The following is a 27,386-nucleotide window of genomic DNA, read 5'->3' as shown; positions in this document are numbered from 1 at the left end:
ACGTGATGTAGCTTAAGGCTAACGTTAACCTGTTGATACTAGGAGCTCAGAAAAAAAAAAAGATACGAGGAGCTCAGTTAACGTTACCCTTTAAAAGTAACGTTAAAGCCTAAAGATAGAGGATGGTAACTTATATCCTATTAACTGTGGATATGTTGTAGGTATACCTCACATCAGGTTAATTTGTTCTCGTTGTTGAGTTGTGTAGGCTAAAGTTCGCTCCTCTCCTGCGCCCAAAGCTGAATTCAGCTGAGCATAATAAAGCCAATGATGAGTTGTGAGCCCCGCTGTATTTCTAGGCTGTAAAACTGTAAACGTTTGAATTGAATACAGAGCTAACCGTATGATCATTATTACAGCTGATACAGTTAGTATATCGTACAATCATTTTAACTGTTGACATAACAGGAAATGTGCTTTACATGTTGTCGTGTTGTAGGGAGCAAGGAGCAGACTGAGGTGCTTATTAAACTGCGTGGTCAGAACGACCATCTGTTTACAGGGGCCTAAAATACGGCCACACTTGGATGGAGGTAACTGTTGAGGCATAAATAAATAGCCCATTTGTTCTCTATACATATTTGTATATAAAAGTTAAATAAATGAACCCAAATCCTGTCCAAAGATCAAAGTACAAATATAAACATGTGGATCACGTTGTTTTAGGATGGGGGTGGGAATTTTTTGTCTGTCTGATGTCACTGATGAATCTTTACATATTTGTTATGTGATCTTGTGTGTTTACTTTTTGTCAATGCTTCTGTCTTGTTTAGAACAATCCTGCAGAAAATGGGCCTGGAGGGGAAGGTGGAGCCCCACCAGGCTAAAAAGAAGTGGGACAACCTAAAAAAAAAAATACAAAGTATGTGCAGGTTTGGATAATGACATAGAAACTAAATTTGTTTTACCCAAGCTAATAAATACACTGTAAACCCCAACAGTACTACTAACTTATAAGGACTGAGGGCACAATAATTAAAATCTGTTTAATAGTTGAAATAACTTATAACTAATCAGTGATGTGAACAATTAATCTAGTTTTAATTTTCTGTGGCATAGAATTTATGAGTAAAGTAATCCCCATCAATGGTCGCTTTTGAGTAAACGCTACGTACACGGACGTCATGACGTCACGACGTTGTGAATCTGCTGCCCTGACCGACGCAAATTTTTTTGTCCAAGATGGCTGCCGTGTGCGAGAGTCCGCGTCTCATCTTCGTTCATGGATTAACTTGTAAGTAAACCAAACAAACTTGTTAAAACTGCTTTGCTTGTTATAACGTTGCATGGGTATCACAAATAATAAAGTGTTTAATCGTTTGACTGCGCTGTTTTCACATTTAGGGTACCGGGCAATGGCCGCGGTGATTCGCGCTAATTTTTTAATTGCGGCGCGTGCGCCGTTAACGATGTTAGCTCGTAACTCTTTTCAGGGAGCGTTTCTTTGTGTGGCGCTGATATTTATGTGAAGCGCCCTTATCTGGTAAATATTTTTCTTCTTCTTACATGTACCCGAATGAACTAACGTAGGCCTAGTAGCTATTTTAAGACGAACGAACGTTAAGTTGCAGCTAGTTTTAGCCATTAGCCGACTCAGTAACTTATGCACTTGAGTGCTAGTTACGTCCGTAGTAATGCATGGACATGAAGTTGGTTAGCTTGTGCAATCTGCAAGCTTACATTGAACCTCCATTTTTTCTTTCCTCATAGGCTGAAGTGGATGCAGAGAAGCGAGCATGCACACAAATCAAGGTAACTGAGATTTAGCTTGTGCTGCTTCCGCTAACATTTTTTTATTATTTGTAATACGGTAATCAAGTCTGTCTGTGTGTGTGCATTTGAAGATCTATGTAATTGACTGTATATGACCTACAGTCACTTATATCATCTGAGAACAACTTTATTGGTAAGTTATATTAACACTTGAGATTCTGGGTTAATAAATTGTAAAGCTGTTGTTGAGTAGCCTACATAATTTAACTGGTTTCTTACTGCTTATTGTATCTGTTTCCACAGGATCAAGTTGAGAATATTGACCAGCACTGACCTTTTTCTTTGGTAAGCCAAATTATTTAAACTCACTTGTAGGAGAATTAATTTAGTTTGAAAGTAAGCACTTAAAATGATGGAGTGGAAGTGAAAGTTGGGTGCTGTGTCCTCAGACACCCAGACACAGTTATTTAAGCACTAAATAGCCATTATTCAAGAGTTAGTCCTTTGCCATGTCTCTACACCTCCTGCATTTGTACATTTCTTTAATTAATGCACTGAAAATTCATTTATCGTGGTTTCACACAGACACGTGTAGAGCTGGTGCAAGTGCACAAGCAGGACACAGTTTTTACATGTCCCTTGTGTGACTTCAGGCCGCCCTTCTCAGGGGCAACACTATCACACTGATGACTTTTGCCCTGCGTCGCCAAGAGATGGTTCAGGGGGATCAAATGGTGAAGGAGTTCCTACAGAAGTGGCCGGCTCTTCGTATGGAATCGCAGGTAAAAGAGGCTCACTCTTTCTCATTTCTACCAATCTTTACACATCTTTCTCAGTCTGCCCTCTCTAAACATGTTTCATCCCAATTCATTTGTCCTATTGTGTTTTTTTATTTTGTTTTGTAGGTTTGTGCAGAGTTCCACCGCATCACAAACGTCAATCTACGGAACCAGTTTTATGCTGAGCTTGACCGGCACACACCACAACTGTTGGCCATATACAGACAGAAGGCAGAACACACCGGCAAGATAGCAGAGGCGCTGCATGACATCCTACATATTTATGACCTCCAGGTGAGTTAAAGTTGAACTTGGTCCAAATTAAGTTATACGGACAACAGTGACAGCAACAAAGTTCATCATGTTCAATTTGCTTGTCCTTTCAGCAAGAACAAGATGTCAACATGAGACGCAACTGTGCCCTCCCGGTATACCTACGTGAGGAGGACCCACCGTTCTTCAAGATGTGGAATGTAAGTATGCACTGCTTTCGCAGAACTGTTAGTATCAATGAGGTGATATTGCTTGCTTTGTATGGATAGCATTATTTTCAACACTAAAAGCTGCCTAACTATACAACGCAACCACCTTCCAAACCCTGTGTGGAGGCGTGAGTGTGGATGCATATGGATACATACACTATGTGGTATAGAAGCCCTCACTTCTCACAAAGCCCTGACCTCATCTTGCCCAGAGGGCTAATAATTTGGTTGACCTTTTGACCTTACCACTCATGAAATAACACGCACACGCACACACACACACACACACACACACACACACACAACTTTCCTACCTCCTCCCCTTCCTTCTTTCCTCCCTCATTTTTCTTCCTTCCTTCCTCCCTTCTTCCCCCTGTCCTTCCTTCAGCTTCCTTCCTTGACCCGATGATTGACATACTTACATGTATACCTACCTGTTGGATGGTGACTAGTAGAATAGTCAGTTGAAATACCTACCTAATACTTAGCTGTTGAGTTATGACCTGTAAAATAGTAATATAATGCAATTGTCTAGTTCCTGAAAGTTAACCTTGTACAACCTGCATATTCCAGGAGGACGATTCGCCTGAGCCAGACATCACTGACACGCCTGTTGCCCTTGTCACGGTGGTCTCCGAGAGCACTACAAGTCCAGTTGACTTCAGTCCTGCATCCATTGCTATTGTGGTAGAAGATGAGCTTGTGATGAGCAACATCCCCAGGTTGGCTAAAGCATTTGTATTGTTGTTTGGTTTGATGTATGTATTGCATCTGGACCACCCCAGGAAACTCATTCACACTTTTACCTTCATCCAGAAAGTGCTGATGGGACCACATTACACTTTGTGTCCATACACATGCACACATCTGTCTGCACATACAGAAGCAAGTTTTTGGTGCCAAGTGTCTTAATGTTACAGTATGTTGAATATGCTTTTGCCCAAAGCATCTGAATGGAAGTTGCACCAGGTAGGCTGTCTAATCACAAAAGCTACCTAATCATGTTTGCACTTTATAAAAATATTACAGTTTTAATTGTTAGCAATTGTATATTTCTGTCATTTATTCACTGAAAATTCCTTTATAATGTGTAGAGCTGTTGCATGTGAAGGAGCACAAGCAGGACACACACTTTTTACATGTCCCTTATCCACCAAGTGGTCATTTGTTCATGGTTGCATTTTTAAAAAGTTAACAACTGTAGATCGATAGTGTGAGATATGCCCTTTAGAATAATGTATTTATTTATTTTTTATTTTATTTTATGAAAGAGCTCTTGGTCCTTATGACTTATGCACAAAGGCCAGTGGTATTATTTATTTCAGTTTTATTTGTTTAAAATTGCTTTGCAGTTTGATGAGCTGTAAGATCCTTTTATTTTGTTTACAAAGTCTTGCCAGATGTTTTACTTTAAGCACTTTAACATGCTCAGTCATGTCATGACATGTAGATGGACACACACACACACACACACACAGATATACAGACTTTTTACCCGTTCAGGAGGTGACTGAGCTGTTTAATGTCCAGTTACATTTGCAGTGGGGTTTAAATAAATATTGCTGTAATTGCTCATACTTGTTTGGATTAACACTGTTAATGCAAAATAAACACAAACTGAAATTGTACCTGAAGTTGTGTGTGTGTTTAATGTAAAAATTGAGTATTCAGAACTTAAATCAATACAATTTTCATGAGCTTATGAGTTATGTACAAGTATGTTTTTTGAGTAATACTGAAGTAAAATTTTAAGTTTGTATACATACAAGTTTTAATAACTGCTTAAAATACTTTTTAAGTACAGTGCACTTCAATTTAATGAAAGTTAAATTTAAATAATTTAAGTATGAAGAAGACATAAATATTAAGTTAAGGAAAATGATAAATTATATTGAACTTAGAATATAGATTAAGTCAACTGAACACATATTTTTTAAGTATAGTGTAACTCAAAACATTTATTAGGTTAACTCAAAAACATTTACGTAATCAGTTACAGCATAAATTTTGAGTTTTCTGAACTTGTTCGGGTTTACAGTGTACTTTGATGAAGGAACGTAGAAAAAACCTCCAAGGCACCTCATGTCATGGTCATATAAACATTAAAAACGCAGTCTTTCAATGTGTTTTGGCATCAAGCCTTCATCAGGGAGTCAGACATTCATTTTCAGTTTCTTTATCACTACATAAATCCCATTCCGAAGAGCACCTCTTTTTGAGTCCATGAAACACTCCTTTTTCAAGACACTTTCAATAAACACACATTGCTGTTGTTGATGTGATTGTGAAGTGATTCCTCTGCCTTAGGATTGCAAAGACCCAGGGACAGGGCAGGGAGTTGGTGGGAGTTCCACTGCTGCCACCTGGCCCTGGTTTGTCCTCATGGACGAGGTGTTAGGACAGCGGCCGTCCATTGCGCCGCCTGTCCTAATCGCCTCCATCCCTGAGGACACACCAGGGCCAGATGCTGCAGTGGGTGAGCAGCAGGAGGAGGACGAGGACGAGGAGGATGAGGAAAGACAGCCAGGGCCATCAACAGGCAACAGGAAGAGGAGAAGGGAAAAGGATGAGCTATTAGAGCTCATAAAGGAGGATATGCACATGCAGAGGGAGGCTGAGGCAAGGAGAGAAAGGGAGAGCAGAGAGAGAATGGAGAGACTTTTTGGTTTGTTAGAGAGGATGGTGGAGAGGCGTTAATTTTTTTTTTTTCTGTTCAATTCATTAGTTCTTTGTTGTTCATTTAAATTGTTAATAAAATTATTCTATTGTTCTAAATTACAGTCTTGTAACCTTGGTCTATTTTCTGTTCCATTTCTTATTTACAACGTAAGTAAACTTTTGAACTACTTTTCAGTGACAATATAATTTATTTCAAAGACAGGATAATGATACAAAATAACATTTTAAATTATTTACAAGTGGGCATATCATTTGCAACTATTTACAAAAGATCAGAAATTGACAGAACATATATACAGTAAAAATGATTGGCTGAGCAGGAGTCCCTGGTGGTGCTGCTGGATGGGATGCCACAAAGACCTTGGTCTTCCTCTTCTGGCTGGCGAGCGGGACATCTGGTAGGTTGGGGGTGTGGGATTCCTCGCTCCACTGTCCACCGCATCGTCCATCAACGGGGTTTGCAGGGCTGACACAATCGACGGCTGCCATGTCACTGAAAATGTTTAAAAGAGGGGCAAGAATAAAAAATACTAATAATACCACTGCATAACATCCCACCACGAATTACTTAAACAAACCAAAATGTGTACAAAACATTTAAAATAGGAACAGCTTCACAATTATTTTACTTGCCCTCTAGAGGTAATCATGGTCGAGGACACCCTCCTCCAGGGCAGACACCTCGGCAGACAGCTGGTCCCGCCACGGTGCACCACTGGCTGCCTCCAACCCGTTCTCCCCGTTCTCCCCCTCATCCTCCGGCATGTCGTCCTGCACGTCATCCTCTGGGGCCATGATGTCACCGGCACCCAGGCAGATGTTGTGCAGGACGGCACAAGCTGTTATGACCTGTAGAAAAGAAGAAGAAAAAAGATTAATTAAATGTAATTATAATTAAATTTAAATTAATTTACTGGTATTCACCATTTAACAATAATTCTGTTGTGTAATGACATACCTGAGGCACAAAGGTGTGGTGTACCTCCAGCGCTTTGAGGAAGATGGACCTAAACCTCGTCTTCATCATCCCAAAGGCACGCTCTATGATGGAGCGTGCCCTGGAATGATGGGTATTAAAGCGCTGGGCTCCCACACCTTGTACCGGCCGCCTGTAGGGAGTGATGAGGGGGAGTGGATGTTGGAGGCACGGGTACCCGCCATCTGCCAAGATGAAGTACCCTGGAGGAGGGTAGGTGCCACGCCTGTACAGTGGGCTGTGCCGGAGGACCCTGGAGTCGTGCACCGACCCCGGCCAGCCCACGTACGTGTCGAGGAAGCGGCCCTGATGGTCACAAACTGCCTGCAGGATGATTGATGGAAACAGTTTCCTGTTCCTGTAACAGTGACCATCAGGGCCGCTTGGTGGCACCATCCTGACATGGCAGCCGTCGATTGCTCCCGCAGCTTTGCGGAAAGCTCAGTGTCTTGCCAGCTCTGCAAACCCCTGGGTTACTGCCGCCAGGTCGTCGGCGGTCTTGGGGAGGTAGATGACCCTGTGGCGGAGGGCCACCACCTCCTCAGTAACCCGATGGACAATGCGGTGGACAGTGGAGCGAGGAATCCCGAACACCCGTGAGACCACCCGGTACGATGTCGCACTCGCCAGCCAGAAGAGGAAGACCAAGGTTTCAATGGTGGCACCCCATCCATGCCGTCTCTCCTGGTGGAGAAGGTCCAGCAGCACCGCCAGGGACTCTCTGCTCAGCCTGAAATCTGGTGTGGTGTCATGATCATCAAAGAAAATTGTGAAGATGGGGATGTTGAGATTCATCCGAGTGTACAGTGGCCTTGTCTGGATGGAGAAAGGAAGGTAAGAACAGGAGGACAACATAAATGGTTAAACAATAGCTACTGAATTTTAGTCAATATGACAATTGTAATTAATGTTAAAGCTTAGACTAATGATACTTTATCTGTCCATCTATCCACTTTGGCTTCTCAATATGGTTTTGATGTTTAAAGACACATTTTAATATTATATTTAGTTATGGTTATTTACAGGGTTCATACACATTTTACTATTCAATCCAATCAATTTTAAAAGCCAAGCATTTAAACTAAAATCAAGCACTTTTCAGACCTTGAAAAACACAGCATTAAAAGTAGAGCATTTTCAAAGATTTTAAGCACCTGTACGAACCCTGTATCAAATCTCGTTGTGAAATGACATTAACCATGTCAATCTATACTTAATATGGCTTGTCACTTCACGGTATCGTTAATTAACGGGTATGTTAATTACCACGGACTACGCTATATATGAACAACAGGTTTAACGTTAACTTACATCCCTACGGCTCTCTCCCAGCCGGAGATAGACCAGTCGCCGCCGGTTGGTTCGCCGGAGCCGCCTCTCCTCTTCCTCCAACAACCAGTAAATTTAAAAAAAACAAAAACAAAATCTCCGTGTCCATCATCGTCGTCGTCTGTCCGTTAAGTTTCTGTGTCGTCTGTCTGTATATTTTCTGTGTTGTCTGTCTGTATTTTCTGTGTCGTATGTCGGTTTGTATTTTTGTTGTGACCGGCGTTTTTCCCGCTTGGCCGACAAACGTGATGACGTCGTGACGCAATCAGGAAATGCTTTATTGTGGACAGTCTAAGGCACACCTGTGCACTAATCATGATGTCAGATCAGCATCTTGATGTGGCACACCTGTGAGGTGGGATGGATTATCTCAGCAAAGCAGAAGTGCTCACTATCACACATTTAGACAGATTTGTGAACAATGTTTGAGAGAAGGCTCTGCACGGTGGTGTAGTGGTTAGCACTCTCGCCTCACAGCAAGAGGGTCCTGGGTTCGATCCCCGGGTCGGCCCGGGTTCCTTCTGTGTGGAGTTTGCATGTTCTCCCCGTGTAAGCGTGGGTTCTCTCCGGGTTCTCCGGCTTCCTCCCACAGTCCAAAGACATGCAGGATGGGGATAGGTTAATTGATGACTCTAAATTGCCCGTAGGTGTGAATGTGAGCGTGAATGGTTGTTTGTCTCTACATGTTGGCCCTGCGATAGACTGGCGTCCTGTCCAGGGTGTACCCTGCCTTCGCCCAATGACAGCTGGGATCGGCTCCAGCCCCCCCGCGACCCTGAATACAGGATAAGCGGTAGAAAATGGATGGATGGATGGATGTTTGAGAGAAATGGTAATATTGTGTATCTGGAATTAATTTTAGATCTTTAAGTCCATCTCATGAAAAATGGGAGCAAAAACAAAAGTGTTGCGTTTATATTTTTGTTGAGTGTATATTGAAAAAAGAAAAATGACTCATTTTTTGTTTCAAAATTGAAAATAGAATGAACGGAAGGTACACGGACCCTATTTAATCCCCGAATCCCATTCATGAACACAATATCTAATATCAGTTAACGAGTCGTTTTCCGTTTCTCCTTTTCCGATTTTAAAACAAATAACGGGATACGAGTCGTTTCCGTTTTTCGTTCTTTTATTTTGAAGCGAAAAACGGAAAACGACTCGTTATCCGTTTTCCGGTTGTCGACTTCAAAAAGAAAGTCGGATGGCCGCAACGCACGGTTTAAAATGATATTGGTTTTCGTACAGATTGCAGCAAATCTTCGTTCTAGTTGTACTGGACCGTAGTGCTGCGTTTGATACAGTAGATCACGGCATACCAGGCATTCTGGAAACATGGGTGGGGCTGCCTGGCACAGTCCTGAACTGGTTTAAATCATACTTGAAACTCTGGTTACTTCCTGGTGTCTGAGATCTGCGACACATCGTCCTGTCGTCTCTCCTACATGTGAACAGTTTGGTAAGTGACAGTTTCTGATATTTCAAACATACAAGAATGAGACAATGTTCAGTCTTTACTGCAGTAAATGTACTGAAGCTGTAAAATACAGCTTCCACCTGAATGCATCAGTAAGAATAATCTAAGCATATCGTGTATTATAGTACAACACTGTGTACTTTTACTGTGGATACTTTAAAGCTGTAGTCTATGATTTGAAAGTTTGAAAAAAGCACCCCTTGGTGTGTGTAGTGATATTGGAGTCTCTGTACTAAATAACAGTGGAGTTATTGATCAATATAGGAGATAGTCATGATTAATACCATTAAAAAAATCACCACAATTATAAAAAGGCACATATTTTCAAAACAGCTGTTGTATGACAACGAGGAGACCCTTGGTGTGTGTAATGATTTTGGAGTCTCTGTACTGTATAACAGTGGAGTTATTGATTGTCTTGTAATTTGCAGACGGTCCCTGAGCACTCGCCCGGCTGAGAGATCAATGTTCTCCGTTCAGCTCGGAGGACGCTTATTTATGTAAAAAATCTGGGTTTTGGTCCTTGTAGCTCATAGTCTATGATATTACGGCGGGACAGAGGCATCATTTGTGTTTGAAAAACGTTTCACTTCTGATTTATTCATCCAGGAAGTTCAAATCTGTGAATATCTTTCCAACTTTACCCAACTTGATATCTCGCCTATCATGCTTCATTCATTATCTCGTTTTCACGGGAAAACGGATGATATGATCTCGTTATCACGGGAAAACGGATGATATGATCTCGTTATCACGGGAAAACGGAGGAAATAAAATGTATGCATGACCGTGCAGTTGCTGAATCTGTCTTTATTTTAGATCACCAACGGTCAGTTTGAAAGATTATCGAGAGCTTGCGGGCGGTGCCGTCTCTGGAAACTCGCTGCTCCACGACGGCATTACACGGCTTCTTACATAGACAATGAATGGGAACATTCCCTCCACTATGAACTCAGGCAGGCCGTTTAGTTTCCCGTGTGTCCGGGACTTCCACAACATGTACAAAGTAGGGATGCTCCGATCAGCATTTTTGGGGGCCGTGTTGACTACAAACACGTGCGCACGCCGGAGTGGAACCGTATGGCGTTATTTGTGCCACATTTATGAAGGAGCAATGTGAGATTTTGAGCGCAGAAAAATATATTTTGCAAGCACAGAAATGATATTTTAAAGAGAAATGATAGGCGAGCAAAACATAATGTCATTTGAGCAGGCAAAAATATATTACTCTCACTCAGGGCCGCCCCTGCCTACACGCAGAACACGCACAGTGCGTAGGGCCCCGCGATCCAATAGGGGCCCCGTTTTGCACAAAGGACGCGCATATGCACAGCCGTGGGGCGCGCTACTAGATCAGCTGTCAGCGCGAGGCAGGAGAAGAGAGAGAAGAAGAGACACCGCACGCGCCGTCACTGCAATGATTGACAGCAATCGATCTGACCAATCACTAGTCAGATGCACATACGCTGCAGGCACTTGTCAAGCAGCTGCAGGTGAAGACGTGATGACTTCGAAAAGAACCTACTAGTCAGGCGCGAGCAAGAGGGGGAAAAAAGAAAAACAAGAGGAAACTCGTGCTTCTCTCGGAGGTGGGTGTTTGTTGAAGTTAGTGCTGGGCGGGCCGTATTAACGGCGCCGTTAAGTTAACGCTGTTAATGGTGTTAACGGCCCAGCACTAGTAAAAATGTAAAACTTTGTGGCATAAGCAAGCACTAAACCTCAGTGCCTGAAAGACTCAAACTGATTAATCCAGGTGTGCCTGACCATTGTTGTGAGGTCAGACACACATGGATTAATCAATTGGTCTAATAATGTAAGACAGGAAATAAACGAGCTGGCGCTCTCAATCTGTCCCTTCTGTGCGCGCTCAACTTTGTCTGTACGCTCGCACAACTTGGCACAGCGTTACAAATGTGCCACAATAGCAACCAATGAGAGACTTGGAGAAGCTCAATTCTGATTGGCTGTTTTGTCTCCAATCACAACGCTTCCATAACACACCGAATGAGTGGGATTTTACATCTCCAGGGAGAACATTTTGAATAATTTCATTTTAATGCATCAATTTGGTGAATTCTGAGAACCAAAATATGACATATTAATTACTGACCAATTTCTTACAAACTGCTGGTGCTGATACAAATGTTGACATACTTAATGGGGTTGAGGAGTTTAAGCATCCAAGAAAACAACAAAAATGACTAAAACACAGTGCTGAGCCTTTATACTATTAGTTTATCATGACTATTATTAATAATAATATAAGTGGGTGACTATTCCTCAGCCTTCCTTGGTGTTTTGGTTTTGACTGAAGCCTCGTTCACATACGTCGCCACTCGCCCATCTCTGAGCGACAGCTGTCAATGAATGTGAATGTGTTCTAGCGGAAGTGGTCAGGACAGGCGATGCGATGTGGGCGGGGACGGAGATAAAATAATGTAACTCTCTGCGATGCGAGTGAAGCGAGTACCAATCAGAATGTAGAATAGAGATGATTGACAGTTGACGTCAACAGAGAGTTCCAGAGAGTTGCTGCTTGAACTAGCCGCTGACACTTGCTCAGTGTTGTGTTGTCTTATTGGCTACCCGCCAATGTGGCAGCGAGATTGACAGTTTCACCCGCCAATCACAAAAGCTACCCGCATTTGGCGTGTGGGCGGGTGCCAGTTTCATGCCCTGGCCACGAATGATGAAACATTATCGGTGTAAATGCATTTCTCTCTCACCCCGACTGCAGTAAGTCCCCAATCCCAAACTGCTCAGCGATCACTCGCCACAATCCCCCCCTCCCTCGCTGACGCCGCAGCCTCAGCCAAAATTGCCAATAGTATACTATTGGATGAATTTTGGCTCAATTGAAAAATCTTTCAAATCGTAGACTACAGCTTTACACTAAATAAAAACTACAGAATTACATGTCGCCTAATAAACTGTAAAGAAAAAAAAAAGATTTAAAAAAATAACTGCAACCATAAATTCAACGCATGTGATTCAAATTCAGTTTTTAATGCAATAACAGAAGTTGAGGAATTATAATTCAACTATAAATTATTCAAACTCGTTTCTATGTCGCATACTTCGGCCCAAACAAAGTCCACCACCAACGTGACATAATAAACTGAGTAGCTAATCATCAGCGTTGATGAATGACCAATGAAGATAATAGTTGCATGGTAGTCCTCGAGAAGGTCCTCGGCTCTCGTCCCCATGGTACTCGTAGTCCACCTCTCTTCATGTTGATTGGGTGACATGGATCTGTTAGTTCAAAGACAAAGTAAAAAATGTCTTCTTGTCAACACCGGTGAAAGGACAGTAACTACCCACATTCATTGTGAATGCGTTCACTAGGAGTATATGTATATTTAATGTGCGTCTCACCTGGATGAGTCTGGACAGGTGGGACCTCATCCTCCAGCCAACAGCTCATCCCTTCTCATTGAACCATGTCTACAGCTCTGGGCCCTCATTTATAAAACTGTGCGTAGGATCCTTACTAAAAGTGTACGTGCGTTTTGGCGCACGCAAAAATCCAAAGATCTGCCAAAAAAAATCTGATTTATAAAAATGTGCACACGCAAGCTGTATGCAATGTTCCCTTTATAAATCACAGGATCACCTACAAGTGTGCGTACCTGAATCCCGCCCTGTACACGCCCACATTTTACTATGTTAATGAGCCGGCATGCAATCGTTTCCGTGTGGTGAATCACGGCGACAGGTCAGAAAAATAGCGAAGAAACGTAACTTTTCAGAAACGGAGAAAGAGACACTTGTTGGGGAGGCCCGGACAATAATTTAATTTAGTGGTCACAGCAGCGGGATCACGAATAAAAAGACGCAGTGCGAGTGGCAACACATTGCTGCTGCAGTCAACGGCGGGGTCATCGATAAATTTGCGCTCTCCACGCTCCACGAGCGTGCCACTCATTATAGCGCATTTCCTCTGCGCTCTGGTGGTTTAAAAAGGAGGATAAAGTGTAACAAGTATACGATGGCTTAATGGCTGTATGTATGTGTGTTGATGATATATGCACATACATAAGGAGAATATTTAGTTATTCCCGCTGTGTTCTACAGTGATCTAATGGAAGGTATTTATTGTACATGCATTTGGGCCGTCTCCTCCTCCTGCGGTGACAGCGCTGATTCAATATTTCAAAATGATTTTGATTTAAGATACAAGTCAGATTTTAAAAGAAGGTGTTAATATGAAAAAAACTATCACTCATTAAAAACGTCAAAAACATTGCTGGAGTTCCTCATGATAACGCAGATCTAACGTATGATATGGAGTGTAATTAAATGTGTGCGAGTCATCAAAAATATATAGTTCTTCTCAGGTTTACTGCTGGTTCCCTTCCAGTCTCCAGAATGTGCGTACCGGTACGCATGCCTCAGAGTTTGCTTACAGGTACGCACACTTTCCCGTCAAGTTTGGTTTTTATAGATCACAACATTTGCGTGGAAAGTGGCGTACGCACGTTTCCAGCCCCGTTTTGTGCGTACGCAAGCTTTATAAATGAGGGCCCTGGAGTGTGACTGACCAATCGCTGCATGAATGTTGCCTCCAGATGTTCAGCGTTGCATCTCAGAAACTTCTCATTTATCTGTTAAACACAAGAAACAGAAAACACGGACAAATAAATCCTTTACGTCCGACATTTGCAATTAAATAAAAGGTTCCCTATGTCTAAAAAGCCAGTCTGATTTGAGGAAAACACAAAGTCATTTCAATACGTCTAAAGGGCATTGCCTCAAGTGTTTTGTTTTTTTGCGCTATTGTAAGTGTTTATTAGCAATGCTAGTTGAAGTCAACGTGGTCAGTTAGCATGTATCTGAATAAAATGTCCCTGAAAACACCGATCTAACCATTAAACAACATTGTGTACTACTGTATGTCTATGTAGTATTTCATTCTTTCTATGTAGTATTTTTTTTTGTCTAAAGTTAACGTTGGTTTTGTTTTCTAAAGCTAACATTGGTTTTGTGGCATAATATCGACCAACTGAATGTACAAACAGTTTGCTGAATGCCAGGAAAAAAATGTAAAATTCATGTCCATGTATACAAATGACTAGATTACAATTCCATGACTGTTTCACTAATTGCTGTGAGACTTTGTTGGAAGTTCATGTCGAACAAAAGGCCAAAGCAATAAACGTATCAATGTAACTTCCTGACCGGAGTTCAAGCTAATCCGATCACAAAAGAAACCAACAAAAACACATGGACAAGGTCTAACTCCCTACGACAGGACGACAACGGTGTTTAACGACAACAGGGATTCATCCCTACGGCTTAATGTTGGACATTAACGTCTGAGCTATTTACAATGTGAATAAAATGTTAGCATTGAAGCTAAAGTTATCTATGAAGAAAAGCTGAAAGATTAACACAAGGACTAAATGCGTATTTGAGTCAGTTGAAATATTTTAACTGGAGCGGTAACTTTGTGTGTCGCTGTGTCCTGAAAGCCTTTGAGATTCTCCTGCTGTCGTCTGGACGCTGTACAACTCAAACGGGACCAAAACATTATTGGTCTCACCGTTAACTACCGTTCATAGTTTTCAAGAAATGAGGTCCCATTGGAGACACAGGAAGGGGCGGGACTTTGCCTCTCTGTTGTCAGTGTTGCCGTAGTGACAGTGTACGTCTCTGCCAGCAGGTGGAGACTCTGCTATGGATCAGTGTGAGGACCGAGAGGACGGAGTCCTTCCCTCTAAAACCACCCGGGATGGGGGACATGACAGCCAGACCAAAGCTCAGAGGTGAGACTAGGATCTCGAAGTGTCCAGGACTCAGATCACTCCACCATCATGGTTCTCACTCAAAAACATATACAGTATATACATGATATTAACTAGATCGCTTTATTGAGTTTAAAACTGAACCTTGTTATTATCTGACTGTCCTGAGGTGAAGAATCAGGTCTTGGTCCAGACCTTTGTAGTCCATGTAGGGGATGATCTGAATCTAGTGTCGACTGTTGAATCCATTTGTTTTCACTTTGGTGAACAATCACTGAGACCAGAAGCTTTAATTGCCTTCAATACGGTTAGTTGTCTGAGAAGAAGAAGCAGTAAAGTTTGATGAGTCAAATAAATATTCAGATTAAATATTAACCTGACACACACCTGGACCTGACGCTGTAACCTGCTGACACTTCAGCTGATCAGCTTCAAATATTGATATGATAGGAATGAAAGTTTAACTGGGAAATTCAGATCTTTTCTCTGTTGGTCTGTTGGACCACAAAAACACAGTGTCGATCAACAATAACTCACAACAGCATGATGGAATCTTCCACCTGAGTGGTTTGTAATTTACACACATGAAACATTTGCTGAATGAATAATGTGATGGTCTGAACTGCCAAACATCTCCCACAATGCAACTTGCCCCTCACACTACTTAGTTTGACAGCAGGATCGTTTTATGTTTATTTGCACCACTCATGACATTGCAGATAGGAAGGGGGTTTCCTCCATATCGTGACCTATGTATCATGATCATATTGTATTGGGATAATATCATAGTAAAATTATTTCTTAAATTGTATTTATTGCATCAGGATGCAGCAGCACAGACCAGACTCCCCTGGACCTGGACCTGGACCCAGCTGTGTATCCATAAAGAGTGACTGGTCTATGCCTATCATTATTAACTTTAAAGGTGACCAAGCTGCTGATGGAAGGTAAGAACTGAACCTGAACTCTCATTAGAGGATGAATCAGGTCTAGACCAGCACCTTAATCAATAACTCAGAGTCCACCAGCCCTGAATCCTGCAACCCGTTCTGTCTTCTGAGCCACGATGAGTGACAGACAGTCTCTTGTTTCACTGAAGCTCGAACAGAAAGGACCAATTAAATCCTTTTTAACTGGGATTAAACTACAGAATATGAAATAAACAATCTGTTGGGGATGTAGCAGGAGCAGATTTGGTTATCAACAGCTAATTATTAATGTCAATATGATTATCGATATTAATAACTATATTTAATATATTATCATGATATAATCATGAATAAACGGGGCACCACCCTGGGATCAGGGAAAAGATAACCTAAAACTGTATTCAGTCTCAATATAAAGGTTTTATACTCACATGCCAATCATCGTGATCATTGGCATAGAAGTATGAAACAATCAAACAATTCAATAAAATAATCGCGGCTTGGCGATTTGGTCAGCTGACTTCAGACAGGAGCTGGTAGCTGGAATGCAGGAACCGGTTTGGTCTCCTGTTACAGCGATGTGCTGCGGTGGACGAGTCCACTTCCTGTTGCAACGTGGTGTTGCGATGGAAGAGCCTTGGCCTCCTGTTGCAGCGGTGTGCTGCGGTGGAGGAGCCACCTCCTGTTGTAACGCGTGTTACGGTGGAGAGAGTTGGAAGCGCGTTCTTAAGATGGCGCCGGTTTATATAGCTCACGGCTGCTCCCGGGGACCCCCTGGGGTACCTGTGGTTGTCAGCCAATAGGGCACCAGTTGTGTGACGTTGCACTGAGGTTGTAGTTTTTTATCTCCTTTGTTCCTTCATGACCGCATGTGGAGGCTTTTGTAGGCCGCATTGTGTAGTCCTAATGGTGAGGTCCCAACAAATCCAACCTTAAAGAGACAATGAGGAGAAAACCTCTTGAAAGAAAAGACTCATAGACGGGAAAAGTAAAGCGTTAATGACATAGAAGAGTAGCGGCCAGGCTAAGCTATGCTAAGAACAGAAAGACTCCAAACTAACAGAGAACTAAACTCGAGCACCGTCTTCCTCTCACTCAAGGGAGGTTATAGAGTATTAAGTAAGACACTTTATATCCACCAGACTCTTATTTTAGGTTTTAACATAACTGATAATACCCGAGGAGGTGTCTATTATCAGGAGGTAATGGACTACGTGAAGGAAAGAACCATCAGACGCCCAGTGGAGATTTTGCAACCAAAATGTAAAGTTGTTTCATGAGTCATAACTCCGTTTCCCCATCATTGTCCCCCCATAAGGTTCTCAGGCAACGGAAACATTGTCCACTGCTCCCGTTAATAGGACGGACCTTAGATACGACTTGGCAACGGGAGATATTTCTAGTCCGCTCAGCTTATAGAACCCTTAGGCTCAGCTACAAACCACAAAGCTTACATTATGCTAGCAAAACGCTGAGTGCAGCACTAAGTCGGATCCACAGTGCAGGACTAAGTCGGGTCCACAACGTGGTCTAATGTGACCCAGATCCATTTATAGTATTGATTCTGACACTAGCATCGTCTCTTAGAGCAAGACTCATCAATATAAAGATAAACAGAGCAAACTGATTCATGAAGCTCAACTAGTTAGAATCTGAAATTGTATTTAATGTATCAGGATGCAGCAGCAGAGACCAGACTCCCCTGGACCTGGAACTGGTCCCAGCTGTGTCTCCATGAAGAGTGACTGGTCTATGCCTCGCATTATTCAATTTAAAGCTGACCAAGCTGCTGATGGAAGGTAAGAACTAAACCTGAACCCTCCTTAGAGGATGAATCAGGTCTAGACCAGCCAGAGAAAAGTTAAGTCAGTGAGAAGCTAAATTGGCTAACGTGACAGCTACTGTAAGCTAAGCTAAGCTAAGATGTGCTAAAGTGGGTTTACATCGGAGCTGACCAGTTCCGTAAAGTGAAGCCAATGCTGAAGTGCCTTAAACTGTCAATCTATCTGGTTGTATAGAAGTCTATAGGAAAATGGTCCTACTTCTCTCTGCTGGCCACCAGGGGGCGACTCCTCTCTGGTTGTATAGAAGTCTATGAGAAAATGTTCCTACTTCTCTCTTGATGTATTATCTCAGTAAACATTGTAAACATGAGTTTATGGTCTCAATCTCTAGTTTCAAGTCTTCTTCAATCCAGCATGATGTTCATTTAGTGCATTAAGGTCCATTTAGAGTCCACCAGACCAGAAAGCAGGGGATGCTTTAGGGGGCGGGGCTTACCTGCTGATTGACAGGTTGCTACCACACTACCAATGCTGGTTAGCTACTAAGATGACTTAAACACTTAGCTGTAAAGTTGACCTTGAACTATGAAGCTAACTTTGTTAGCAGCTTCACACCAGAATCCAGATGGATCCAGATCCAGTAAGGTTGCCGCTCTGGGTGCCGCTCTTCCGCTTGTGTTCATCAGATCCACCCTTTGTGCAGAATCTGAGGCTTCAAAACTGTAGTCCACAAACCAACAGGCGATGTCGCCATGACAACGTCCACTTGTGATCTCCAGTCTGTGGTTTAGTGACTCTTTAAACTTGGTTTTCTCCACAGAGTTCAGCAGATCTCAGAGGTTCCGTTGACCCAGCAGCATCAAACAGACCTGGACTCCATATTTATGGTGAGTACATGTACAAGCTCACCTTACACTATTAACCACATCAACTACAGATTCAATGCTGAACAGGTTCTAGTGGTCTCCATGCTGCTCAGACCCACACATGAATCCCATGTTGGGTTCTTTAGAGTTCATGTTCAGTTTATCCTTCTGTTCCAGCTGCTGGAGGAGAACATCGGCATTTTTGTGAAGAACGAGCTGAAGAAGATCCAGAAGGTCCTGAGTCCAGATTACCCAGAATGCTTGGAGAATGAGGACGAGGAGTTGTTGGACGGTGAGGATGAAGAGCAGAGGAGGAACAGAGAGGCGTTTCAGAAGATCACAGTGCACTTCCTGAGGAGAATGAAGCAGGAGGAGCTGGCTTACTGTCTGCAGATCAGTAAGAGGATTTTAACAGTTTTAACATGGTGGAAAGAAGAGAAGGATTCAATATGAAGAACTTCATATTTCTCCTAATAGGCTGCACACAACTTCAATGTTTAGGTTCTCTGGTTGTCTACAGACCCGATTACAGCCAATGTCATCATAAATATATGTACGCATGATGTCAATGTTAATGTTGATTTGCTTCAACCATCCAGACGAGTAAGAAGCTTTAAACAGTGAATTTAAACTGTTAGTAGCATCTAAATGTCTGCTTGTTACGTGTTCGGTTGTCAGAATCAATATTCCAACAGACTCAAGTTCTACAGAGTTCAGACAGGATCACGACCGTTTCAGAGGAACAGGTGTTTCACTTCACCCAGTGACCTTGTTAACTGGTGACTTTCAGCTAGGAACTAAATAGTTGGTAGATGAAAACAAAAATGTATTTAAAACAGGCTTCTACGAGGACACCTCCATGTTTTCAGACCAGAATTCAGTGTTTCTGTTTTGTTGCCTTAAAAATCTAATTCTGGTGAATTTTCCTTTCAAAACCAAAACGGCGAATTGAGGCGATACAAGAGGCTCTTTATTTCTAGACTGACTCACTGAGCTTAACAGCTGCAGTTCAAAGGGTTATATATCCTTCCAGTTCTGTTTGTCTTGTAAATGTCTTTTATTTTACTTCTGTTGGCTTCATCAGGTGCACCTGATTGATTTTGTCTCCATTAGTTTGATTTAATCATGAAAGAAGCTCATGATGTCACTACTACTGAGGACTATAGGAATACATGGCTCTAACACCTGGCTTGTTCATAGACTGTAAAAGGGTCTGTAGGATCCACTAACTGGGTTCCTTTGTTGTTTATCCAGGAACCGCTGGTGCAGTGTACCAACGTAAACTCAAGTCTAGCCTCAAGAAGAAGTTCCAGTGTTTGTTTGAGGGCATCACTAGAGCAGGAAACCCAACCCTCCTGAATCAGGTCTACACGGAGCTCCACGTCACAGAGGGAGGGACTGCAGAGGTCAATGAGGAACATGAGGTCAGACAGATTGAAACGGCATCCAGGAAACCAGACAGACCAGAAACAACCATCAGACAAGAAGACATCTTTAAAGGCTCACCTGGAAGGGATGAACCAATCAGAACAGTGATGACAAAGGGAGTGGCTGGCATCGGGAAAACAGTGTTAACACAGAAGTTCACTCTGGACTGGGCTGAAGACAAAGCCAACCAGGACATACTGTTCATGTTTCCATTCACTTTCAGAGAGCTGAACCTGCTGAAAGGGAAGAAGTTCAGCTTGGTGAAACTCATTCATCACTTCTTCCCTGAAACCAAAGAAGCAGGAATCTGCAGGTTTGAAGAGTTCCAGGTTGTGTTCATCTTTGACGGTCTGGACGAGTGTCGACTTCCTCTGGACTTCCTCAACAACAAGATCCTGACTGATGTTACAAAGTCCACCTCAGTCCAAGTGCTGCTGACAAACCTCATCAGGGGGAAACTGCTTCCCTCTGCTCGTCTCTGGATAACCACAAGACCTGCAGCAGCTAATCAGATCCCTCCCGTGTGTGTTGACATGGTGACAGAGGTCAGAGGGTTCACTGACCCACAGAAGGAGGACTACTTCAGGAAGAGGTTCAGAGATGAGGAGGCCAACAGGATCATCGCCCACATCAAGACCTCACGAAGCCTCCACATCATGTGCCACATCCCAGTCTTCTGCTGGATCACTGCTACAGTTCTGGAGGACGTGTTGAAGACCAGGGAGGGAGGGGAGCTGCCCAAGACCCTGACCGACATGTACATCCACTTCCTGGTGGTTCAGTCCAAACTGAAGAACGTCAAGTATGATGGAGGAGCTGATACGGATCCACACTGGAGTCCACAGAGCAGGAAGATGATTGAGTCTCTGGGAAAACTGGCTTTTGAGCAGCTGCAGAAAGGAAACCTGATCTTCTATGAACCAGACCTGAAAGAGTGTGGCATCGATATCAAAGCAGCCTCAGTGTACTCAGGAGTGTTCACACAGGTCTTCAGAGAGGAGAGAGGACTGTACCAGGACCAGGTGTTCTGCTTCGTCCATCTGAGTGTTCAGGAGTTTCTGGCTGCTCTTCATGTCCATCTGACCTTCATCAACTCTGGTGTCAATCTGATGGCAGAAGAACAAACAACCTCATCGTTGTTTAAAGTCTCCAGACACAAACCTAAACCAAAACATCCGCACCAGAGAGCTGTGGACAAGGCCTTACAGAGTCCAAACGGACACCTGGACCTGTTCCTCCGCTTCCTTCTGGGTCTGTCACTAGAGACCAATCAGAAACACCTACGAGGTCTGCTGACACAAACAGGAAGTAGCTCACAGACCAATCAGGAAACAGTCCAGTACATCAAGAAGAAGCTTGATCAGAAGCTGTCTCCAGAGAGAAGCATCAATCTGTTCCACTGTCTGAATGAACTGAATGATCGTTCTCTGGTGGAGGAGATCCAACAGTATCTGACTTCAGGACGTCTCTCCTACATGAAACTGTCTCCTGGTCAGTGGTCAGCTCTGGTCTTCATCTTACTGTCTTCAGAAAAACATCTGGACGTGTTTGACCTGAAGGAATACTCTGCTTCAGAGGAGGCTCTTCTGAGGCTGCTGCCGGTGGTCCAAGCCTCCAGCAAAGCTCTGTAAATATAGTTTTTCATTCAGAAAACAACCAACCATCTTGGAATTACAAGGTTCTATCTGCATTCTGAACCATTTGATTGGTTTTCCCAACTGCAAAAGGTAAAGAAGTAAAAAGTAGTTCTAAATAGTTACTTAACAGTAAAGGTAAAGTATTTAGTGAAAAAAATACTCGAGTACTGAGTAACTTCTGAGTAAATTCTGATTATTGTGGCCCCGCACCTGGTGATCTGAGAGACTACCAGGAGGCATAGACGTTGGAAGGGCAGCTAACCCCCCCAGTTACATAAAAATCAATGCTTTCTCTAACATGAAGCGTTTGTCACCTCAGCTGAAAGAAAAGAAAAAACACAGCTCACCGCTTCATCCAGCGTCTCTCCTCTCTGTCTGTTTCACCGACACACGCACACACACACACACACACTCACACAGTGATGGATAGTCATGGCGAAGACATTTATTCTAACTTTTCTCTGAGTTTTGTCGAAATAAGAATGACTCGACCCACAAGAATCTGAGTGATGAGCAGCTACAAACAGAATCTCACATCAGAAACATTCAGAAATGAACTCATTCACAACTGAAAGTGAAACTTAAATAGGATCGACAGATTCACTGACGTTAGACGGTAAAAGCCGGGGGGATTTCAAAAAGTGGGCGGTATATTGTGACTCCTCCATAAATGATTGCACATACACTTGCATATTTATGCACATTTGTCTCTGAATGACAAGGATTTAGAATTAAAAAACGTTAAAAGAGTTCTATCTATAACCGGGCGTGGAGAGTTTGTGTGCTGTCATGTGACTGCCTGGCTGCATTTGATTGGTGAAACGGAGTCACGTGAGGGTCTTGAAAGAAGACTCAGACAGAAATAAACAGATGGCACAGTGTGACGTTAACCTCACCATGGAGCCTAATACACCACCCAGCTGCAACAATAACCTGATGAACAAACATGTTAAACATCATTTAACTTCATTATGATAATAATGTCAGTTAGAACCTGAGGTGATTAACAGTTGTTTGTATTTGTTTCATCACTAATTTCTGGTTCCTCTTCAGACTCAGTGGCTGTAACCTCTCAGAGAGAGGCTGTGAAGGTCTGTCCTCAGTTCTCAGCTCCCAGTCCTCCAGTCTAAGAGACCTGGACCTGAGTACCAACGACCTGCAGGATTCAGGAGTGAAGCTGCTGTCTGCTGGCCTGGAGAGTCCACACTGTCGACTGGAAACTCTCAGGTCAGATTCAACTACTTTGAGAAGTTTACCTATGAAGCTTTCAATGATGCGTTTACATGCACCAAATATTCAGTTATTTGTATTCCTAAAAAGACACGTTTGCTACTAATCTGTTAACACGGCTGATGAAATACTGTTTCTGCTGCTAACGACTTGCCAGCAAAAGAACAAAACAAAACTTTTATCAAAACCAAACCTCTTGTTTATCTTTTCCCTGCCGTTCGATGTTTTAATAGTTTTATAAATCCACCTGCCGTTTATAAATGCTGTTGCAAACGTCAGTCTACGTTTGTGAACGTCACTCCATGAACATGTGAGCCTGAACTACAACACCAGACTGTCTCTGCTGTCAAGGTGGAGCCAGTTTGAACCACTTTCTATACAGTTGAGTTTATTGAGTTTTATATGAAATGAACTAATATTCTTGTCACGGTGGCTGAAGCAGCAGGGAGGACCCACATGCAGACTCAAAGCTATGCAGATGCAATGAAGACATATTATTCATGAAAACACCCCCTAGTGGCCAGCAGAGAGAATGCAGCTTTAAGGACCTTCAGGCTTGACTTCACTTTTCTGAACCAGAGGTTGAAGCCTGATTGGAATATCAACTCTGACAACTGAACATGAACCAACCAGACATTTTGATGCTGCTGACAGTTTTAATTCAAAGTTTAAAGCTTCTAACTCGTCTGCACGGCGGAGACAAAACACCATTTTAACACCAACATGTGCACACACATTTATGATGACGTTACAATGCATTATAAACCCGAAATCAATTGACTCTACACTATGTTAATTAAGCGCTGTTGTTAGCAGGCTCCATGAGCTGGACACCGACTCACGGAGCGGCTCCCAGTCGGTCAGAGCGCAGCCGACCCCGGCACACCGAGGATCAACATCTGAGGGGCGGCGGCGAAAAGGCGGAGGCTCCGATTCTCCCCGTCGGTTTTGAACGGCTTTTATGTCCGCGTCATAACGCTTTTGGTGCGAGTTTAAAACAGTAGGTTTATTTCAAAACGCGAGCGTCATACGCTGTCAGAGCGTTAATGAACAGTGTTTTAGAGCTCCCCTAAATGTCTCAGGTAGGCTTTCAGGTAATTTCGCAGCACCTTCCGGGTCATTAAAAAAGACGTACGGCAAATCTGGAATGATTTCTTTTCTTTTGAAGCGAAAAACATCACATCCTGCTGTGTAATGAGCTGCATTGAACACAAGAAGATCTATCGAGAACAAAAATGTCCTTTTATTTATAAAAGTAATGTAAAAGTAGTGTAATGCCTTACAATTCAAAGACAGTAATATTGTAATGTAACTAATTACTTTGAAATGACAGTAACAAGTAATAAATAATGCATTACGCTTTTGAAGTAACTTGCCCAACACTGTCTATAGCAAGGGTCACTAAGAGGTGGGGCTTGGCCCAGATCCAGACCCAGACCCCGTCCTATCAGGACCCAGACCCATAACTGATAGATCATTGAGAATTATTAAATGATGATGGAGCGTTTCCATTTTACTGCTGCAGCGTTAGCATCACTACACTGGTTCAGATGGTTGGAGGTTAAATCATCTCACTGGTTGCTACTCACAAACACTAAATTACCCAGTAATGCAACGGGGTGAAACGTTAACTCTGAACTTAATCAAATCTGTGCAAACTGGAGTTTCTGTGAGTGACGTTTCTATGGTGACAACTGACGAGACTCACTGACAGCTGACAGATGGATCAGAGAGTGGAGGTGATAAACGTCAGTCAGGTCGGTGAGATCTAGAGCCGATAGATAAGTTCACACGGCTGCTCTCAAAGAGGAACGCTGACAGTGAGAACAGAGCTTTGAATCAAGACACTCTTTTCTTCCAACTGGCAGTTGAACACCTGAATGCCTCATATGTTCTGAGACTCTTAAGAAGCACATTTTCAAAGCTGTGTTTTGTATTTTAGTGTTATCATCAGAGTACTTGTTCTTCATAATTCCTCCAGTTCTATATGAAAACTATAAACATTGTTGAAATGTTATTGAATTACAGCCTTTTTTCTTTGCTAGATGGTTTAAAATCAATACCAGATCTTTGTTGGCACACCAGGTCTGAAGACAGACCACATAGACTGTTTCAACTGTTGTTTCTTCTCTTTTCTAACGCTTCAATTTCTCTCTCAATCATTTCAGCTCGTCTCTTGTCTTTCTTTTAACGTCCTCCTCTGTCCATCTCTGTCCATCACTCAGCCACGCTTATCCCACCCAGTACAACATCAACACAGCAAAAGACAAATATCACTTTTTCTCATTTTAAAAAGTGGACAAATGGACATAAGTCTATGTAAAGTCCCCAGAAGTGACAGTAGTGTGTGTGTCTTCAGTCTGTCAGGTTGTCTGATCACAGAGGACGGCTGTTCTTCTCTGGCCTCAGCTCTGGACTCCAACCCCTCCTATCTGAGACAGCTGGACCTGAGCTACAATCATCCAGGAGACTCAGGAGTCAAGCTGCTGTCTGCTGGACTGGAGGGTCCACACTGGAGACTGGACACTCTCAGGTGAGGACAGATGGACAGACATCAGACTGGACACTCTCAGGTGAGGACAGATGGACAGACTTCAGACTGGACACTCTCAGGTGAGGACAGATGGACAGACATCAGACTGGACACTCTCAGGTGAGGACAGATGGACAGACTTCAGACTGGACACTCTCAGGTGAGGACAGATGGACAGACTTCAGACTGGACACTCTCAGGTGAGGACAGATGGACAGACATCAGACTGGACACTCAGGTGAGGACAGATGGACAGACTTCAGACTGGACACTCAGGTGAGGACAGATGGACAGACTTCAGACTGGACACTCAGGTGAGGACAGATGGACAGACATCAGACTGGACACTCTCAGGTGAGGACAGATGGACAGACTTCAGACTGGACACTCTCAGGTGAGGACAGATGGACAGACATCAGACTGGACACTCAGGTGAGGACAGATTCACTGACGTTAGACGGTAAAAGTCGGGGGGATTTCAAAAAGTGGGCGGTATATTGTGACTCCTCCATAAATGATTGCACATACACTTGCATATTTATGCACATTTGTCTCTGAATGACAAGGATTTAGAATTAAAAAACGTTAAAAGAGTTCTATCTATAACCGGGCGTGGAGAGTTTGTGTGCTGTCATGTGACTGCCTGGCTGCGTTTGATTGGTGAAACGGAGTCACGTGAGAGTCTTGAAAGAAGACTCAGACAGAAATAAACAGATGGCACAGTGTGACGTTAACCTCACCATGGAGCCTAATACACCACCCAGCTGCAACAATAACCTGATGAACAAACATGTTAAACATCATTTAACTTCATTATGATAATAATGTCAGTTAGAACCTGAGGTGATTAACAGTTGTTTGTAATTGTTTCATCACTAATTTCTGATTCCTCTTCAGACTCAGTGGCTGTAAGCTCTCAGAGAGAAGCTGTGAAGGTCTGTCCTCAGTTCTCAGCTCCCAGTCCTCCAGTCTAAGAGACCTGGACCTGAGTAACAACGACCTGCAGGATTCAGGAGTGAAGCTGCTGTCTGCTGGCCTGGAGAGTCCACACTGTCGACTGGAAACTCTCAGGTCAGATTCAACTACTTTGAGAAGTTTACCTATGACGCTTTCAATGATGCGTTTACATGTACCAAATATTCAGTTATTTATATTCATGTATTCCTAAAAAGACACGTTTGCTACTAATCTGTTAACACGGCTGATGAAATACTGTTTCTGCTGCTAACGACTTGCCAGCAAAAGAACAAAACAAAACTTTTATCAAAACCAAACCTCTTGTTTATCTTTTCCCTGCCGTTCCATGTTTTAATAGTTTTATAAATCCACCTGGCGTTTATAAATGCTGTTGCAAACGTCAGTCTACGTTTGTGAACGTCACTCCATGAACATGTGAGCCTGAACTACAACACCAGACTGTCTCTGCTGTCAAGGTGGAGCCAGTTTGAACCACTTTCTATACAGTTGAGTTTATTGAGTTTTATATGAAATGAACTAATATTGTTGTCACGGTGGCTGAAGCAGCAGGGAGGACCCACATGCAGACTCAAAGCTATGCAGATGCAATGAAGACATATTATTCATGAAAACACCCCCTAGTGGCCAGCAGAGAGAATGCAGCTTTAAGGACCTTCAGGCTTGACTTCACTTTTCTGAACCAGAGGTTGAAGCCTGATTGGAATATCAACTCTGACAACTGAACATGAACCAACCAGACATTTTGATGCTGCTGACAGTTTTAATTCAAAGTTTAAAGCTTCTAACTCGTCTGCACGGCGGAGACAAAACACCATTTTA

The 27,386-nt window shown here is 42.8% G+C and overlaps 1 protein-coding gene and 1 long non-coding RNA gene across 2 annotated transcripts in view; both read left to right on the top strand.

Annotated features, from left to right (window-relative positions):
• LOC311030186 (uncharacterized protein) overlaps positions 1-26,654 on the top strand; it is a 426,559-nt gene extending 399,905 nt beyond the window's left edge. The window contains exons 19-20 of the mRNA XM_084035816.1: positions 22,880-23,053; positions 26,551-26,654. Of these exons, the coding sequence (XP_083891942.1) occupies positions 22,880-23,053; positions 26,551-26,563 (187 nt within the window). The 3' untranslated portion in view covers positions 26,564-26,654. The remainder of the gene's footprint in view (positions 1-22,879; positions 23,054-26,550) is intronic.
• LOC311030201 lies at positions 1,442-2,169 on the top strand. Its single transcript, XR_014598948.1, has 3 exons — positions 1,442-1,752; positions 1,845-1,906; positions 2,017-2,169. It is a non-coding gene; the product is annotated as an uncharacterized lncRNA (long non-coding RNA).
• Positions 26,655-27,386: the final 732 nt, after the last annotated feature.

This window comes from Eutrigla gurnardus, assembly GCF_963514095.1.
Source record: "Eutrigla gurnardus genome assembly, chromosome: 19".
NCBI classification, from domain to species: Eukaryota; Metazoa; Chordata; class Actinopteri; order Perciformes; family Triglidae; genus Eutrigla; species Eutrigla gurnardus.
The sequence above is the reverse complement of the archived record's forward strand: the minus strand, read 5'-3'. Positions and strand labels throughout refer to the sequence as shown.